The sequence below is a fragment of the Bactrocera dorsalis genome, chromosome 1 (genome assembly GCF_023373825.1).
Source record: "Bactrocera dorsalis isolate Fly_Bdor chromosome 1, ASM2337382v1, whole genome shotgun sequence".
Taxonomy (NCBI): Eukaryota; Metazoa; Arthropoda; class Insecta; order Diptera; family Tephritidae; genus Bactrocera; species Bactrocera dorsalis.
Window position 1 is genome coordinate 82,712,216 of NC_064303.1, and position 21,291 is coordinate 82,733,506.

At 36.1% G+C, this 21,291-nt stretch overlaps 1 protein-coding gene across 1 annotated transcript in view; it reads right to left on the reverse strand.

The window, feature by feature from the left end:
- Positions 1–14,104, reverse strand: part of LOC105222013 (zinc finger protein ush) — a 210,996-nt gene extending 196,892 nt beyond the window's left edge. The window contains exon 1 of the mRNA XM_049457567.1: positions 13,823–14,104. Within this exon, the coding sequence (XP_049313524.1) occupies positions 13,823–13,865 (43 nt within the window). The 5' untranslated portion in view covers positions 13,866–14,104. The remainder of the gene's footprint in view (positions 1–13,822) is intronic.
- Positions 14,105–21,291: the final 7,187 nt, after the last annotated feature.

A 21,291-nucleotide genomic window follows, 5' to 3' on the forward strand; every position in this document is an offset into this window, starting at 1 on the left:
GAACATTTTCGATCAAATATTAGAATACCGGTATGTAGTATATCAGAGAAACTCTAATGTATTTATAAATATTTTCAATGGCACACAAACCAACTAAATCCTTCCTAAAATATGTAAGATGCATTGCTAACTAAATTTTTGTTACAGAAAATATTTCATTGATAAATATCGCTGATATTATGAACCACCCTGTACATGTGAGTGTTGGAACAGCGAAGAGTTCCAACTCGACGCAAACTGCCGGCAACTACTTGGACGTTGTAACTGTAAAATTTCTTATCGCTGCATATTTTCCATTGTGCGCTATCGCAAATGAACTAAAAATGAAACTATAAACAGAGAATAAAAAACAATAAAGTGTAGACCAAAAATAAAAGAAGCAACGCTGTGTACTCATACGTATGCAAAGCGGTGTTAAGTTTTTCTTTTCCACCTGCGCCATTGACACGGCTGGCAGCTTATCCATTCATATATCGGCTGGCTGCTTGGGTTGTTGCTTTCGTTTGTACTCCATTGTATTTACTCTATGTATATACAAGTGCATATTTATATTTGTAGGTGCAATATGTATGGGTATGTGTGGGCGCGTGTGAGTCGCGAAACGAGCGCCAGCTATTACTGCCTTTGCCACTGCCACTGCCACCACCATCCGTTCCCATGATCATCACCTGCATCAGCAGCAAATCATCACAGTCAGCAGTGGTGCTTAAAATATAAATGCGATTGCACGAATTACATACGAATGTTTGTTGTTGTTGTTAATATTTGCACGTGCACTTTGCGCCATACGCTACTCGTATTACCACAAACAAATACTCGTGTTTTTGTTCCCCAAATGGTATCACATTCGGTATCCACTCTTATCGCATTTAAATTTAATTATTTTGTAAACTACAACAACAAATAAATACAAATAATAATAAGTTATGCTGTGTTCATTTAACTGTAACGGAATATTCAAATAAATATAGGGTGAGCCAAGTAAGGTACCTTTTTCAAAGCCTTTTTTTTTGACAGATCACTCGTGAGTCGTGCCAAGCTGTTATGTATACTCGAATAGACCACGTCCAACACGCAGTGAAAAAAATACATCAGCCATAGTTGAGAGTGTACGCGAAAACCCAGTAGGGTCGGTCCAGCACTGCTCACAGCAACTCGGACTGGAACGACTTGGTGCATTTTACGACGAGGTCTTAAATTGAAAACGTAAAAAATACAGCTTGTGCAAGAACTGAACTCGACCTTCCCAAGTGACAACACTTCGCTTTATGGGCTCTTGAAAAGTTCCAAGAAGATCCGACGTTTCCAAGCCCAATTTTTTATAGCGATCAGGCTCATCGGAGATCCTCCAAAGCATATAAAGGGTGGGCCATCTAACGTTTTAAATTTGAATTATCTATATTTCGACATTGGAAACGTCAAATACCATTCGGAAAGTGACAGTAAAAATCAGTCAGTAAAAATTCTAAAATTTACGAAATAGATCGCTATTCACTATTCTACAGTTCGCAGATTGGCAGAAGATCGTTTGACCGAGGATGGTCAATTTTACCGAAAAATCATCTTTTCGGACGAGACTCATTTCCACCTCGATGGTTACGTTACAAGCAGAATTGTCGCATTTGCGGCACAGAAAACCCGCACGTAATAGTCGAGAAGCCAATGCATCCAGCACGAATCACTGTATGGTGCGGATTTTGGTCTGGTGGAATCATCGGCTCATTTCTCTTCGAAAATGAAGAAGGAACCGTAACCATCAATGGTGAGCGATATCGCGCAATGTTAACCGAATTTTTCTTCAAGCAAATTGAAGAGGAAGACTTGGACAACATTTGGTTCCAGCAGGACGGCGCTACGTGCCATACAACAAGTGCTACACTCAATTTTTTACGCCCAATCTTCGAAATTTAAAATTGTATATGGCCCACTCTATACAAATGTATGATCAGCGTAACTAGCTGAATGGATTTAGCCATGTCTTTCCGTCTGTATATAATCAAACTAGTCCCACAGTTTTTGAGATATCGATCTCAAATTTTGCACACACTCAGAAGCTGCTCACTTGGCGGAGCTATCGATATCGGGTCAATATATTATACAACTGCCATACAACCTAAACAATCGGAGGTTAAGAAGTTTTGTTTGTAAAGCTTTACGAACTTATCAAAAACTAAAAAGTGAAAAATAATTCTTAGTATAAGCTAACAATAATGATGAACTAAAAGATCATGTGTGATGGTGAAAATAGCATGGGATGCTCGATATATGAAAAATAAGTCATAAAGTTTGTACAAAAAGTAACGCGAAATTTGAATTTATGAATAGTGGAAGCTGCCACATGAGCCAAGACAGAAAAAAGCGGGCCAAGTTGTTCGAATGTGAAGGTCTAACAGTTTTCTTCGAATACTGGAACGTATATATTTTGCCAAAGGAGGAAAAGAGCAAGCTATGCGCATTTGTGGAAGAACAAAAAATTTGTGGAAGACAAACCCTGTTCAGGATATAAAAAGTGGTACTTGAGAAATATATTTGGTACTGGAAAGAACTGGTGGAACTTTTAGTTGGAATTAAAATTCCACACCGTAGGCGGATTCCTGCAACCAAATTGCGTGTATAAATTTAAAAAAGTATAAACACTTAGTAATTTCAAGAGCATAGATATACCACTTCTTAATCGCAATATCGCAAAAACATAAAACAAAGAAAATATGAATAGAATCAAAATGACCCAAGATAGTTTAAGTATGAGAAGAATCGGAGGCTCATTACGACTTCTAATTGCGACCGAAACGATGGCTTCACAGTAAAAAATCAATATAGTACGAGTATGTATAAACATACATACATACATATATGATGCAGTCCTGAAATGTAATATCTCAGGATGTATATACATACGTAGTATATATGTACAGCTATATGTATACCTTAAAATTCCAAATCTATTTATAAGGAATAATGACTCTTTAACGCAATGTGCATGCTTGACGAACTTGAACTTTTTCTAGGTTTCAATCTGCTAAGTGTTGATTATAAAAAATCCGGGTTCTTGAATTCATTTCCGCAAGGGCTCTCAAAATATTCGTTTCAACCATTTTTAATATGTCATGATCTGTAATATTTTTCACTGCATTCAGTAATGTTTACAATTTCATTATGGAAAGATGTACGCAATAACAACGTTTACAAATTATTCATTTTTATTACCAAAATAATCGCTCTCCAATTGCAACTTCTCGCTTGTTTTGCGTAATAATCGCCCACCTGTGTCTGCTATTCGCCGAATTGTTGAAAATTTCTAGTGTACATATTATTTTCAAATGCCAATAAGATAAAGAACCGCTCAAAGTAATGAAAATATTGCTGCGGTTCAGGCAAGTGTTGCTGAAGACCGCAATTTGTGCCAAGACGTTCTGAAGAATTGAGACTGCCTCAAACCACAACCTGGTTGATTTTGAGAAAGGATTTGAGCTTGCATCCATGCGTATGTATATACAAATTTTCTCACTCAAGAACTGCAGCCATTGGATCACCGTAAACGTCGTGAATTTGCTGATTTTGCCTTGGAACAATATGGAAACAATAACGATTTTTTTTTAGGAAAAACATCTTCTCCGAAGTGGCTCACTTTCATCTGAGTAAAAACAAAACAAACCTGTCAATTCTGGGCGAAGAAAATCCACAAATTTTTCATGAACAACCATTACATTTACCTAAATTGTCAGTTTAATGTGATTTTTGGTTTGGTGGAATCATTGAGCCATACTTCTTTCGAAATGAAGCCGGTGACACTGTTGCTGTCAATGGAGAGCGGTATAGATCGATGATTACCAACTTTTTATGGCTTGAGAAAGTTTATCTTATCAATATTTGGTTCCAACAACGGAGCTACAATCCACACAGCACGTGCAACAACCGAATTAATGCGAAAAAAATTTTAGTATTCGGTTATTTTGAGAAAGTGTGACTTTGAAAGGTCTCCAATAAATTGTGATTTAACACCATTAGACATCTTATGGGAATATTTGAAGTCAGTGGTATTTCGTGCTATTCAGGGCATACGACTGGATTTAAATTTAATTGTATCGATTGTACTTCACATTAAATTAAAAACATTTGGATTTTCTTAACAATTTGTTATTTTTTTAAGGAATCTAATCACTCTTATTGGAAACCCCTTTATGTACATATATATTGTATGTATAAATTCGTTACATTATAGATATACATACATACATTTGTATATATATGTAGGTATCCTTAGTATATAATGCGCATAAATTTCATGCTACAGAATTTGAACGGCAAAGCGAAACATTAAATTCACAAAAGAATAAAATATCGTGCTTTTTGTGAAGTCAAGTTCGGTTTTATCACAACTGAATGATTTCTTTAATATAGTAAGCACTCTTTCTTCCTTTGTAATAAGCTGATACATATTAATGAGTTGATAAATTTACTGCGTACTCATACTCGTAAGTAACTAATTATTCGCTTTGGCTTTTGTACCAAGGTACAACCTGTTGCACAAGGTATTCTGATGTTTTTACAAAGGGTCTTTTGATGAAAGAGGAAATATCCATATGCACATACACATACATACATATATAGTATACATATACTTACATACATATGTATATAGTTTACACATAATATAAGAAAAATCAATGAAGTAATGTTTGAAGTTTTAGCGTCCGTCTGGAAATCTGTAGTATCATTTTTATCTGAAATTCGGCCTAAACTTAACTTAAAGGGTATTTTATGCTCGTTTCCACCCGAACTAAGCCTGGCTTACTTTTGTTTTTCTGTCTTTTTTGTGCTTGCATTGTGCTTACACCCTGGCGTTAATCAGTTGCGGTTAGGTATGTGATTTTATTGTTTTATTTGTTGCTTCTGTTTATCAAAACTTAGAAAAGTGACTCAGAGTGAAGAAACAATCAGAAATGAGTAATGCTATAGTAAATCCAACGGTTGATAATCGCTTATTTTTTTATATTAATGTGCATAAACACATACATATGTATATACTGGCATGTATAATCAAAAATATATTCCAAGAAAAGTGATTAATTTCTTGGTTTGTTTGAAAAATGGTGACGGAGATTGATAAAATATTAACATAAGAAAATAAAATTTATATTATCTAAAAAATTGCGTGAAAGTAATACGTAAAGAAAGGCACTTACAGAAAAAAATACTCTCAATCTTGGAACAAAAATTATAGCTATAAAACCGACATTTCGCAATGCATAGTACCAATATACTTATGTAGATGTAATCATCTGCTTTAGACACTCCCCACCACCACAACAAAATGCAATAGTTTATTGGTCAACAAGAAGGAGGAAAATAATTGCTTGAGTATGGCAGTTTCAAGAGCGTGTGAACCAATATATTAATTTTTTGACGCCAGCAGATATTATATTGGGTAGTCGAAAAAGACTTTTCGTATTTTGTCAATACATGTCGTTGCAGTCGTATATGTCCAGTGCTACCAATCACATTGTGTAATACCATATAGTGTTGGAAAGGTAAGATTTGAAGCCTCATTTGACCAAAAAAGTTAAAATTCGGGGAAGTTGAAAAAAATTATTAGGTCTACTTTGTTTCCGCCGTTTTCCAATAGATGTCTCTAGAGTCAAGCACTGGTCGAATAAATCAAATAAATCGTTTTATATCGATCTTGGACATTTGTGTCAACATTAACCCAACAAAATATTTGTAGAGATCGGTTTGCATTCCAAACTTATTCTCATTTGAAAATGTCACTTTTTGAGCCGAATTCTCCTACTACTACCATCTATATGATTTCTATTAGGTATTAAAAAATATAGAATTTTTGTAAAGCAACTTGTGTTATTTTACAAAAAAATGGATCATAAAGCATTTCATGTGTTAATTAATTTGCATTGCTTTTTGAGGGAATAAGGGAAAACACTTTTGGACCGTTTTTATACAATAAAGCCGTAAATTTACAAAAAAAAAACGGCGGAAGCAAAGTATACCATACAGAGCAAAAATGAGCGAAAATAATGTTTAAAAAAGGGAAGAATGCAACACAAGCCATCAATGGAATTTGTGAAGTTTACGGAGACGATGCTATATCAGTTCGTGTAGCACAACAATGGGTCGCTCGCTTTCGTTCTGGACATTATACAATATATACATATGTAGATAGTACACTATCGAAAATTTTACACTGATGGAATAATGTCTCTAGCGGAAAAATGGCAAAAAGTGGTCGGCCAAAATGCTACATTTTTGTTTATTATTATAACTACATAGAAAAAATAAGTTGAAGTTTGATTAGAAATATACTTATACAAAAAAGTATAGCCTTTTAATTTCATTATTAAATTAACCGAATGGAAGCAGTTCCTGTATATGGTGGCTGACGAAAAGTATGCGTAGGAGCACGACAATATTGTACTATATTATATTTCGATAACAGGGTTTTGTGCTGGGTTTGGGACCCGCAACGTCAAAAACGCCCTCAATGAAAAAGAAACAACAGCGTCGGTTAAGAGATCTCATTTTGATCTGCAATAGATGACAATGGCGCGGACGTTCCATTGCACGACCACAAAACGTGGCCGAAGGATTACCAGCCGAGATATTAAAATACGGCGACGAAGAACTGATAAGGCAGAGCACACTTAAATTTCAACCGTCGGGACAGCGTTCGTCCGATCATATTATACAAAGAAGCTGATGCATGCTCACAATCCACAACAAGGGAGACCTCCCTATCTGAAGCAATTACCATGGGTAAGCCTCCTCAACATCGCGTATAAGGTTTTATAGAGCGTATTGTGTGAAAGATTAAAGCTCACCGTCAACGAACTGATTGTACCTTATCAGTGTGGCTGTATAAACTGACATTGAGCAAGACCAAAATCACAGTCAGTAACGGGTGGGGCCACTCCGAGGCATTTAATACCAAACAAGGTTTCAGACAAGGCGACTCCCTATCGTGCGACTTTTTCAACCTATTGCTGAAGAAAATAATATGACTTGCAGAACTGAATTGAGAAGTCACAATTTTTATAAGAGTGTACAGCTGCTGGCGTACGCCGATGATATTAACACCATTGGTCTCAATAACCGCGTCGTTAGTTCTGCTTTCCCCAGACTGGATAAGGAAGCGAAACAAATGGATCTGGTAGTGGACGAAGGCAAGACGAAATATCTCCTATCATCAAAAAAAAAAGATGGTCGCATTCGCGAGTTGGCTCCCCCGTCACTGTTGACAGTTGTAACTTCGAATTCGTAGATAATTTCGTCTATCTTGGAACCAGCATTAACATCAACAACAACGTTTGCCTCGAAATTCAACGCAGAACAACTCTTGTCAAGTGGTGGTACTTCGAACTGAGTAGGTAATTGAGGAATAAAGTTCTCTCTCGACGAACAAAAACCGAACTCTATAAGTCACCCATTATTCCCGTTCTACTATATGGTGCAGAAGCATGGATGATGACAACATCTTATGAGTTGAGATATTGACTTGAGATATTGACTTAGTTCAGCGAATTAAGAGATAGCGGCTACGATGGCTACTTAGGTCATGTCTACCGTACGGATGAAAATACTCCAGCTCTGAAAGTATTCGACGCAATACGCGCCAGGGGAAGCAGAGGAAGAAGGAGATATCCACTCTGTTGGAGAGATGAGGTGGAGAAGGACCTGGCTGCACTTAGTATCTCGAATTGTAGCCAAATTTCGAAAAGAAAAGACAACTGGCGCGCTGTTGTTATCTCGGCTATAACCTTGTAGAAGAAAAAGCTTCTCGGTTACTACTCTTACAAATCGTAGAGGATTATTTGAAAACAATTTGAAGATAATGAGCCCCGGAAAGTGCTTTGAAAAGAAGCCATGCTTTCGATTGGCCATCTACAAAATGACGAATGTGCTGTGGACGAATAAAGGTAAAATTGCTTTTGTTTAGAGAAATTGAGTTCAGAAAATATATCCGTCCACTACCAAACACATAAGATCATTCCAAGTAAACTAATATTATAAAACTTTTAAACGTGGTGGCCTGAGTATTATGATATTGGCTAGCTTTTCGTACATGCTATCGATCCTACTTAAACATTTGATCAATGGCATCATGGACCGAATAGCGTATGTAAACCTATTGAATGATGTTATATTACCACTTCCCTGCTGGAAAAGTCCTATAACAATGATGTTTGAGCAGGATTACAACCCAAAACGTGCGACCAAACTAGTTCATGGCAGCGGAGACTCAAGTTATGACTTCGCATATAAATTGCATTTCATATTTATTTATGTACAGTTATTAGCACGGTGTCTGGGCGTGTAACAGTTGTAATGAATATAAACAGAACCTGACCAGCTGCAAAACAACAGCTGTGAGGCAAATAAAAGCCAAGCAAAAGTGCAGAACACAACATACATATGTACATATGTATGTCTACATATATAATATATAGATGCATACATATACATATGGCAAGTGTAACTCAAATAACAGCAAACAAGGCGCAAAATATTTCAAATTGCTAACATTTTATTATTTTTTGTTGTACAGCATTTTTGTTGTAAATATTTGAAAGCGCTCGCTGGTTATTGACATATTAACTTTTTCACAGCTTTTCGGTTTCCTTCGCTTCTCTTTTGTCGCTTGTGGCTGAGTTTACAGACAAATTTATTAGTTTGTTCTTTTGTGATGCTTGGTCACACCTTATTAGTTAATTACATTTCGTTGTTGCCACTTAAGTTGATGTATCGCCGGCATTCCACACACCCATACACCCTCAGCCGGATGCACTTGTGCGCACGTGTATGTTTGTGTGTGCGTCTGTGTGTGTGTGTGTGAGTTTGGCACATTATCGCGCTTTACTGCCAATACGACTTTATTTAAATGCCACAACTTATGGCACCTTCTACACTATCGAGCATTCGCAATCTATTTCAATTAACTACTTCACGACCGCTCAACTTCGCACCTTAGCAGGAAAGCTGCAGGTATTCCATAGCATGTGGCTATGCGGGTCGTACAATATAATTATTTCTAAACTAAGTCGTATTTTACTTTTGCATATCTCAATGGAGATAAGCGTTTCAACTGCTGCTCCATATTATTCTTGTCTACAAACCAAAAACAAAAACAAAAAAAAACTAAATATGCGAAAACAGCATACAACAAAAACAAAGAACATTTAGTAAAGAACCGTGGTGCAGTCCGCAGTGTGTAATCAATAAAACGTGCTCACCCGTTATTTAAGCACGGAAATGTTTCATATGCGTTTTTTTATTACATTGCACACGCTTACAAACACATATACCTGTACTCTTACACACCTGTCTAGCCAAGAATTGTCTATATACCGTTGGGAGATGACTTTTTTAAAGTTCGAATTTTTTTTAGAAAATCTTTAGGAAACTTATTTTTAGAAACACTTTTGAGCGTTGTGCTAGTTAGAAAAAAAAACAAAATAACAGCAAAATGGTAGAAAAACAATAATTATCCATATTTAACAGTCAGTTTTCTTCTTCTTTCAGTTTTCCCTTCTATCCTGAGCCAAAAGGGGGATTCCCTTGCTTTTGAAAACCCCTTACACGGTGCATGGATTACTAACTTTTTCAATGCACTCAAAAAAAAAGTATCGCGATAAAATTACCGTAACCTCTATTTCAATCAATCTTTGTTTGTACAAATTTTTAAAATATTTTCAAATAAATTATCTCAAAAACATTAGATTTGAATACATCAACCGCTATTTTCGACATGAAAATGAAGACGTATATCTCGCACTTTAATTCCGTGATAGGTGAAAAACAAAAATTATTTGGTGTCTGGTGTGAACTATAAAGCAGGGTCCACTTTATGTATTTCTTCTTATTTTTCTTTATTGGCGTAGACACAGTTTACGCGGTTACAGCCGAGTTTAGAACAGCGCTAATCGTTCTTCATTTTCGCTGTCTGGCGCCAATTGGAGATTCCAAGTGTAGCCAGGCCCTTCTCTACCTGGTTTTTTCAATGTAGTGGGGGTCTTCATCTTCTTTTGCTTCCCGCGGTGGGTACTGCGTCGAATACTCTTAGAGTTGGAGAGTTTTCATCCATTCGAATGACATGATCTAGCCAGCGTAGCCGCTGTTTCTTAATTCGCTGAACTATAATACATATGTATATCAATATCGTCGTACAGCTTATCGTCCCATCATCTGCGGGATTCGCCGTTTCCAACGCACAAAGGACCATAGATCTTCCACAGAACCTTTCTCTTGAAAACTCGGTACGCCGCAGGTGCCTCTGCACCACATAGCAAGACGAGGATGATGAGTGACTTGTAGAATGTGTTCTTTATCATGATAAAACATTGTTGTTGGTGTTAACGCTGGTTCCAAGATAGAAGAATGTGAGATTGTACCTTCTATATTCAGATTTGCAGCTCAAATTATTTTCTCCAGGAGTAGATGGAAGAAGTCGCACGATAGAGAGTCGCCTTTTCTGAAACATCCCAATCTTGACGGACGCTTTAGTATGGCTCAATGTCAGTTTTGAGGGGATACCAAATTCAGCCATAGCGCCATAAAGACAGCTTCTTTTCGTGCTGTCAAAAGCAGCTTTGAAATCGGCGAAGAGATGGTGCGTGTCGATTCTCTTTTCACGGGTCTTTTCCAAGATTTGGAACAGAGTGAATATCTGGTAAGTTGTTGATTTTCCAGGTCTAAAGCCACACTGATAAGGTCCAATCAGTTTGTTGACGTTTGTTGTTATGTATTTCGATGTTTAGAAAAAAAATTCTATTGCAGAAAAGTCAGCAACATGTTTGACCTCCGTTACGTAGTTTCGAATGCTCTCTACAACAAAGTTAAGTCCTCTATCCGGATTACTGCCTTACTTAAACTATTTTCTTTGGTTTATCTTATTTTTTGGTTGCGTTTCGTAGTCAAAAACCTATTATTGTTAAAAGAATCTTCAAGACTTTGTTTCTACATATGAAAGAAGGGTTTTTCATATAAAACATCTCTTTCTTGATGCGCTACGATTGAATTTCTTAAAGATAGCTTTTGAGCGCGCTACATGAGATCGTCTAGTTATACGGCAGTTAACCTAACAACTTATCACCTGACTTACGAGTTCACAACAACTATTCTGTAAAGAACGTCTTTACTTAAGCTGAAATGCGATCAAATTTGACTTCCGCAAATAATGAGAAACCTGGGTGTTCCTTTTAATTTAATCCATGCCAAACTTATAGAAACACACCAAACGAAATTATTCGCTACTTAAAATAGCCCATAATATATTTAAACTTGATCTGTAATATGAGAAGATGGCAATAATTTGAACAAACTCTTAAAACCTCTAAAAATACAGAGTTATTATAATGGAGTTAAACCATCGTTGTTGATATCGCTACAGATATGTATGTATGTATGATTACTACTTTAATGCCACTCCTTAACATAAATAAGTGTGAGCTATAGTTGCTTGAGTAGCTCCAGTTACCTACCAACTCAGCTGGCACCATTAATAAAATTAACAAAATTTGTTTACAATGAGGACCCGGGTCAATATCACACTACTAAAATCAGTTTCCATCGTTCGAACGATTTTAGGTTCGAAGAAACGAAAGTCACGGAAAATATACGAGATTACTGGAAATTCTATTTTGGTTTTTCCGATGTTGCAATGGTGTGTCATTAAATTTAAAAATACAAAATTTATATGCTCCAATTATCGAATGATTACTGTAGCAGCCTATTTCTACTTCCTTCAAAATAAATTTCTCTTAAGACATAACATTATTGGAGCACTAGTACAAGTTCATGCATGTTTGTAGCATAAATGAGCGAAACTTAATTCATTTAGCGTTTCTTTATCGAGTGTGCTGTGGTGCCATTTCATATCAAATTGCGATACAACGCTTCCGGGCCGAGTTTTGATGCGGGTTGGTATAAAAAACTTTAGAGATATAAATTTATATAGGCGATACCGGAAACGACTGGGCTGAAAATAAATACGTTTTGCATATCTATCTTTAAAAAACACATACACATACACATTTGATTGTGAAATTGTGTGACTTAATTTGTTTTCATTTAAAAGTAGAGATAAAAAAATGCGGTCTGATAAATTTAGCATTTCATTGAGCGTTTCAGTAATGTTAGTGCTTTGGACTCGCATTCGACTATTTTGTGAAAAGATCAGTTTGAATGTTAATATATAAATTTGAACTGAATTTCACCATTAGGGATAGTATATAACCTCAAAAAGGTAAAAGAAATTATCGATTGTATTATATATGGCAGAATCGGACCTTAAAACATGAAAACTCGAAAATACTTTTTAAATTGCTTAAAACAGTTGAGCCTTGTTCTCAACATAGGAATGTTAATGCAAATGGAACTAATTTCATATGCGATGAACGACCGATAAGGGATGGTATACCTCGGGGCAATGAGCTAAACCCAGCTCTATATGTCCTATATATAATAGATGTTCCTGCAGATAATTATATATATTGAGAAACCTTTGCAAATAACCCTACCTAAACTGTGAAAATGGATGAAATCGGAAAATAAGGCTGCTCACTCCCCATGTAACGGTACTGTTAAAAACTACTAAAATCACAATACAATATAACAAAGACATTCAATTTTACACCCAAAATGGTATGAAAGGGCTTTATAAGAGCCGGTATGAAAATTGGACGATGGGCGTGGCACCGCTCACCAAGGTACCGAATATGTGGACCCAAGTATCTATCGGTAACTTTTGACCGGAAATATCCGCTGCCTGCTGATATAAAAGTGGCACTAAATCAAAGTCGCACAGGAAGATTTTGAATAGATTAGCTCCCAATCTGCTTGGGGACAAGATTAGCAAGAATCATTTTTTGTATGGTGAAATTTCGTTAATTCTAACAGACTCGTGAGATATTCTACTCAGCATCCTGAACTCCGTGATTAAGTGTCCCTTGGAACGTAATACCACGTTATTGGCAATCATACAGACGTTCCAAAAATAACATGTTGGCTGTGGTACAGTCAAAGGTAAGTAAGGAAAGATTCACAGAGATCTTGGTATTATTATGATTCTGGAATCAAACCCACGTAAGAGGAAGAAATCTACCAGCTTTTTAAAAGGGAACGTACTATGAAAATGGGCTCACACAACTTTAACAGTTATAATAATAATAATATTAATAAATTAAAACATGATCACAATAGAGAGACGCATTCGTAGTGATATTGGAAAAGTGGGCATGGCCCCATCCCCTAATAGACTATATATACACAGCACACCGATTATTAAAGCTAGGTCCACCAAAGTTTCCACTATTTGAAACCAATGAATGATTAATTAAATTGTGCTTAATACAAATACCTCTTTAAACTGGTGACAACTCTTATCTAAGAATTTACGAAATCGAACTATACCTGTCCTAGCTCCAGGTATCGAATAAGATAAGCTTCATATGGAAAATATCTGTAAATTTATGCGTCCATTCTTGACAATTATCTGATCTGTTCTTAAATGTGGACAAAAACGGTTCAGTCCTCTAGGCCCAATATTTATGTCTAATACTTACATATAGGGATTTTCGACCACTAGGTTGACTTCAAAATGTATGTATCGATAAATGTGTGTAATATTTTTATAAAATTAAGTGGACCCCACTATTAACTATTTAGTGCCAAAGTGGGTTAAATCGGTCCACCATATACTTTTTAGTGTTGGATAATGTCGGAAAAAATATATTTTATAAATTTTCACATAAAACTCTTAAATAATAAATTTTCATTAAGTTGCACCTATAAATACATATTTAACGGTACTTACCTTTATTAAGCGGCTTTGGATTTAACTGTTTGCGTCGGGACATTGTACGCCGAACAAATCCTCAATTTGTTGCAGTTTTGTTTCCAAATTTAGTTTCAAGTTGCTAAGAAACGTCAAACATGACGGTAAAGCACCCGTGTTAATGTAGAAAAACCACAATGTTGATACTTATATAGTTTAATAAACACAACAGATAGCGAATATTTAAATTTTTTTTTAACTTTTTTCATACGAATTTCGAAAATTTTTACAACATTAAAATTTTCAAGAAGTTAACGGCACATTGAATGGATTATCTTGGAGAAAAATAATCACTTTTATGAATTTTTTTTTTTTTTGAAAAATCACTATACTTGTGTTAATGCTTTTTAATCGAATATATTTTAACTGCTTTTTTAGTATTTAAATTACGTTTACTTAACTTTTACACTTCCACTTTTTTTTAATTATCATTTCCTTTGAAATTCTTTTCGGTATTGTTGTTGTTTTATAAATTTTGGTTTGTTTTTAATCAATTTCATTTCCTTTTTTATTTTATATACTCAAACTATTATCGACTGTATTTAAATCTTTTTTCAATTGCGGCTTTCGAGATCAATTTCGTGTGATAAAACGCCAAATTCATTTCATCATTTGAAGATAAGTTGCAATGAGCGTACAAAAACAATATCAATAAAAGCCCATACCAATAACACAATCGGATTGTTTACAAACCGGCGGCGTTGCAATCACAAACACTTACCACAACTACACACACATACAAGCACGTGGATGTGTGTACAAACAAAGTTAAGGCGATCACTTGAGCAATTCGTGTGCCGTAAATGCCGTTAATCGACTACGATTTGGTTGAAAACAACAGTTGTGGGTGGCAACAAAAACAACCGCAGGTGCTAGCGCACACACACGCACCAAAATATTACTAATAATCATTAATGACATTTAACTGCTTCACCCAACAGCCAACTACACACACGCACATACACATGTGTCCGATTATAATTTGTCCGATAAGGCCACCAAATTGCTAAATCACCCATAAGCAACCACTTGACCAGCGCAAATCAACGTCCAAACGGCAAAGCGCCAAAAAACTGGAAAAATATTAACACTCACAAAGCTAATGGGAAACGTCTAAACGTCGCGGCGAATTACTCACAACTGAACGCCGAAGTCCAACGCAGCGCCGAATGAATCGAAATGCGCGAGCGCCATCAAAGCAAATTTACCAAAGCAAAAGCACAGCAAATCGAAAATAAATTCAAATCGAATGGGTGCTACGGGTGTATGGGAGCCAATGGGCCCAACGAAAACAAATCGGCAGCACGTACAGCAAGTAGTGGAGCGCATTGCAAGCGACGGCACCACAGCACAGCGAAATGTCAAAGCAAAGCCAAATCGAAGCAAAACAAACTGATGCTTTGGTCGGTCAGCGGTGTAGTGGTGAGTGGCGGTGAAGGCGAAATTCGCAAAACAAATTGTGGCATACCGGAACCGGATTTTCTCCACCTTTTGCTGTGTGCTTTCTCGGCTCTTTTGTTTTGCTAGCAATTCGTCACACACTCACACATACACACACAGCTGCACACAGTTCGGCATCCACAGAATTTGGATTGTAAGTGAACAGATGTTTGGCAAATAATTAGAGTCCACATTGGCGCTGCCAGTTTTTTCCAATTGGAAGTAAAAGACTTTGGCGTACACCAAATATACATTGTGGCTTGAATTTTTAAACAAAAAAGTGTTAACTTCGGCTACGTCGGAGCCTTCACAGTGCATTTCTTATATTTAATCTTGATTTGATCGAACAGTTTGTATGACAGATATATACTATAGTGCTCCGATCGGAATGATTTGTTCGGAGATTGTCTTGTGTAAACTATCCGTCATAAACTTGGTTAAAATATTTTGCCAAAAATAATTTTCTATATGACAACTAGATTGTGATCCTTCAGTTTGTATGGCATCTATATATAAGATAGTTTTCCGATATTGACGGTTCCGCCAAATGAGCAGCTTCTTAAGGAGAAGAGAACATGTTAAAAATTCCAGATTGATATCTCAAAAACTGTGTCACGAATGAGAATATAAACAAAGGAACATCGATTAAGCTCGTCACTGTGATCATTTATATGTATATTGTATGTATATATTTTATATAGAGTCCAACTTTTCTTCTGGACATTACGAACTTAATATAACGGGTAATTTTTTTGAGGTTAGGATTTTCATGCATTAGTATTTGACAGATCACGTGGGATTTCAGACATGGTGTCAAAGAGAAAGATGCTCAGTATGCTTTGACATTTCATCATGAATAGACTTACTAACGAGCAACGCTTGCAAATCATTGAATTTTATTACCAAAATCAGTGTTCGGTTCGAAATGTGTTTATCGACAAATTTTGTTCAGCGATGAGGCTCATTTCTGGTTGAATGGCTACGTAAATAAGCAAAATTGCCGCATTTGGGGTGAAGAGCAACCAGAAGCCGTTCAAGAACTGCCCATGCATCCCGAAAAATGCACTGTTTGGTGTGGTTTGTACGCTGGTGGAATCATTGGACCGTATTTTTTCAAAGATGCTGTTGGACGCAACGTTACGGTGAATGGCGATCGCTATCGTTCGATGCTAACAAACTTTTTGTTGCCAAAAATGGAAGAACTGAACTTGGTTGACATGTGGTTTCAACAAGATGGCGCTACATGCCACACAGCTCGCGATTCTATGGCCATTTTGAGGGAAAACTTCGGACAACAATTCATCTCAAGAAATGGACCCGTAAGTTGGCCACCAAGATCATGCGATTTAACGCCTTTAGACTATTTTTTGTGGGGCTACGTCAAGTCTAAAGTCTACAGAAATAAGCCAGCAACTATTCCAGCTTTGGAAGACAACATTTCCGAAGAAATTCGGGCTATTCCGGCCGAAATGCTCGAAAAAGTTGCCCAAAATTGGACTTTCCGAATGGACCACCTAAGACGCAGCCGCGGTCAACATTTAAATGAAATATCTTCAAAAAGTAAATGTCATGAACCAATTTAACGTTTCAAATAAAGAACCGATGAGATTTTGCAAATTTTATGCGTTTTTTTTTTAAAAAAAGTTATCAAGCTCTTAAAAAATCACCCTTTACATATACTTTCAGTATATAAAAAATTTAAAGTAGCTCACATGGTAAAGGGCAGGAATAAAAGCGAAATTTATAATCAGGACGAAGTGTAGATAGACCATCAGGCCCTAGCTGCCTGCCTATCTACCAAGTTGATAAATGAGTCGCATTGGGCCTAAAGATGACTTAAAATGTGCCCTTTACGGTCAGACTTTCTACTACAGTAACACCACAGTGGGCCTTTGTTATGTATAGTCTATGTATAGTAGGCAGAATAACTTAACTTAACTTAGTGTTTTGTCCAAGAATTTAGTTTTGCAATATTTTTTACATAAAGAGGTTTGTCATTATATTGTAAAAATGATCTCGGACAAGTAACTGCCATGGCTGGCTCGAATAAATTCTAGTCGAAAGGCATAATTTTCGACTTTTTTTTGCAGCAATTGGAGCACTATTATTTTATTCCAAGGCATCAATCATTAGGGTTTACCTACAAGCGACTTCACATAATGCCACAAAAATAGTCCAGCGGAGTTAAATCGCATAAACACAGGCTAACCAAAACTTTCCTTCAAAAAATTTATGGTTTCGTTGGCCGTATATCATGAGTCGCATCGCGTGGAACCAAAAGTCGTCCGCATCAACATGAATTCGTAGCGTTGGTTGTGGAAGAAATTTGATTTTTAAAGGAATATGATTGTGATAACTCAAAAGTGAGTTTCATCACTAAACAAAAGGCTAAAATCAGGATGAAGAGACAAGAAGAAATCCCTGAGACTCTCTGTCCATCTGTGCAAGCTGTAACTGATAATAAGTTTAATGTACATATATGTACATACATATATCTCCTAAACTACTAAAGCTACAACAACCAAATTCCCAAATTCACCTAGTAGTTCGAAATTCGAAAATATCGGTCAATATGTGAGATATATATTTGAAATTCAGGGATAATTCTTTCCTCATTACGACCGTTTGTCAGAAATGGATTAAATCGGGTTAATCTTTTCCTTAGGCCCCATATATGTACCTAATAGAAATATTTTCGAGCTTCCAGGTGACTTGATACCGCTTATGTATGTACATATGTATATCGGTCAATATGTGAGTTATCTCAATAAAATTGAGAGAGCGTGTTTTTCTAATAACGGTGCATATTTATGCTCAGAATGAATAAAATCAGGTGAAAACTCGGTCTAGACCCATTATAACTAACAAGCCTTATGTACATATGTACTTGAAGGTACTTCCCAGGCCTTAATCCTTGCAAGTTGCAAATATATGAAATGTTCGGTCATACCGGAACTTAGCCCTTCCTTACTTGTTGTTTAGTTAATTTCTTATTTGTGGCAAATTTTATACTTTCTTGTTATACAAGTACATATATACATACATACATATGCATACGCATATTTATTACATTGGATCGAAATTAAGCAAGCGCTTAGTAGGTATAAATAAAAAGCTATTTAATTTCTACCTTATAAAATGCTTGAAAATTTGTTGTTCTTTAGTTCCATGTGAATTCGAACATTCAAATATAAGCATTCGAAGTATTTAGTTCGAAACTGAGAGTAGCGGTGTGCAGCACCATTTGATTTGGTTGGCGTCTCCGCTGTGGAATGCATTACCAATATTTGTGAATGACAGCACAGATGGCGCTCTGGCTAATTCGAAATGATAATTCTCATATTTGCTCAACTACGAAAATTTTGGACTATTTAAATTAGGAAATATTACAAATACTTCTGCTATAACATAACCAATACATGCACGTGAAAAACAAAACGAAATCCAGCGGAAATTGCAATGCAAATCTGTAATAAATATAAAATTCCTTTTTGGTTCTGCACATTTTTTCCTAATGAACTAAAACCAAAGCCAAAACCGACAGATTTTCCATTTCTCGTTCATAAATCTCTTCCAGTTAGCTGGCTAATAATCCCATTTCGTTTGCTGTGCATATTCGCCGACGGCGCAGGTCTTGTTTTATTCATTGTCGCTAATTTCTTTTTGCGCCAATTTCATTTTAATACATATGCTAGTGTAATTTCCACTGCTAACGCACGTCGGCGTATGCAAATCCATTAGTTGCATGGTAATTCTATTGCGCACAAAAAATTTACACTAATACACATGCCCTCTGGCACCCATATATTCGAAAAAATGCTGACAGTAACGGAAATAATGTATTTCCGGTTTGCTCCTTTTGTTTATGCGCAGTTTTTTTATGCGGTGGCTTAAGGGACAATTGGAAATGGCCAGTTATAATGAAGGCAATCCAAAGCTGCATGCTGAGTGCCGACAATAACCCCACGTGACGCATGGCCCGTCTGATAATTTGTGAAAAAATGGATATTACTTTTTGCTTTCTGTTACAAAGCGAGGTAATTTTTGCGATAACTGTTAATTATTAAAAAAAAATGCTTTAATGAACATTTAATTATCATTCAATTCAAATCAGTCGAAAAAGTCCTTTCGTATTTTGTCAATATGTACGTGTTGCTGCAGTCGTACATCTTCATTTCTACCAATCGCACTGTGATATCCCATACAGTGTTGGAAAGGTGAGATTTTAAGCTTCATTTAACCAAAAAACGATGCTGTCCAGTTCGTGTAGCAGAACAATTCTTCACTCGTTTCCGTTCTTAAAATTTCGAAATTTCTGATGAAAGTTTTGCACTGATTGAATAATGTCTCTAGTGGAAAAATTACAAAAAGTAGTCGACCAAAATGGTACATATTTGTTTATTTATTTATTATTACAAATATACAAAAATAAGTTAAAATTCGATTAGAAATACGAGAATACTTTTTCGACTACCCTTCCTGATAATAGTAATTCTGTGTATCAAAAATGGGTTAAATCGGGTCAATACTTCCTTTAGCCCCCATATACCTAAAAAAAATTTTCGAACTTCCAGGTGACTTTATACCGCATATATCGGTCAATATGTAAGTTATTTTAATAAAATTGAGTGAGCGTGTTTTTACGAGGGCTGCTATATATTTCTGGCCTAATAATGAAAATAGGCCTATTTATCGACGAAAATGGTTTTCTTTTTTTTTCGTTGGATTTGGCTCGTCTTGGAAGACCCACACGGTCGATTGCTGTTTTGTTTCGAGCTCATACGCATAGATCCATGATTCGTCACCTGTGACGATCTTATAAACGTCTTTTGAAGCACCGCGATCGTATTTTTTCAGCATTTCTTTACACCAATCCACACGAGCCTTTTTTTGAGCGATTGTCAAATTGCGCGGGATCCAACGAGAACAAACCTTTTTTACGGCCAGGTGTTCATGCAATATCGAATGTATGCTGGTGGGAGAAATGCATAGGCATGCCTCTATCTGAAGGTATGTTACATGACGGTCTTGCATTATCAGTTCACGTACGGCATCGATGTTTTCTGGCACAACGGCTGTTTTTGGACGACATTCACGGAATTTGTCTTTGAGCGAGCGTCGGCCACGATTGAATTCGTTGTACCAGTTTTTCACAGTGCTATAGGATGCTGCTTCATAGCCATACAAAGATTTTAGTTCATCGATGCACTCTTGTCGTGATAATCCCCGTCGTAAGTTGTGTAAAATGTTCGCACGAAAATGTTCACGATTTTATTACAATTTTTGGCCGCGTTGTATTTTTTAATTCCCTGTAAATAAAACAATTCACGATTAAATGACAAAACGTTCTGAGTGATGTTATGCTAAAAAATGTCAAACTTTCCAATGGAAATGTCAGATTGCACCTGGCAACACTTAGTGTTGCCTACGTCAGAGATATATATATATAGCAGCCTACGTATTATAACGGTGCATATTTGTGTATAAAATATGATGAAAACTTGTTCTTTAAATATTCCAGTAGCGCTTTACACTAGTCATTGGCGCTAATTTCAAAGGTAGTCGATACAAATCCATCCCAAAATATAGACAAACATTTTATCAACAGACTATTGGATGACTGGCAATTGAAATCAGGAGTACAATACCGGAATCATGTTTCATCATTCACAGATATCAACGTCCAAACTCGGATTTATTACGATTGAACTTCTCCCAGCAATACCCAGAACTATTAAGGAGTTACATGGCTTTCCTCGGATAAAAAACAGCCTTTTTTAACAATTTTTTTCTTATATAAAAATGACAAACATTGAAATTCTGAAATTTTGGGAAAAAAATAATTTTAACTTTTCTCAGATAACTCCTTACAGAATCATCTAAAGTTAAAATTACGTGTTTTAGTTAAAATCTTAACTTAGTAAAAATTCATGAAGATCAGTTAAGTAGTTCTCGAGAAATCTTGCCAACCGCCTTAAAAAATATAATTTCGCAAAAAACGCGTTTAG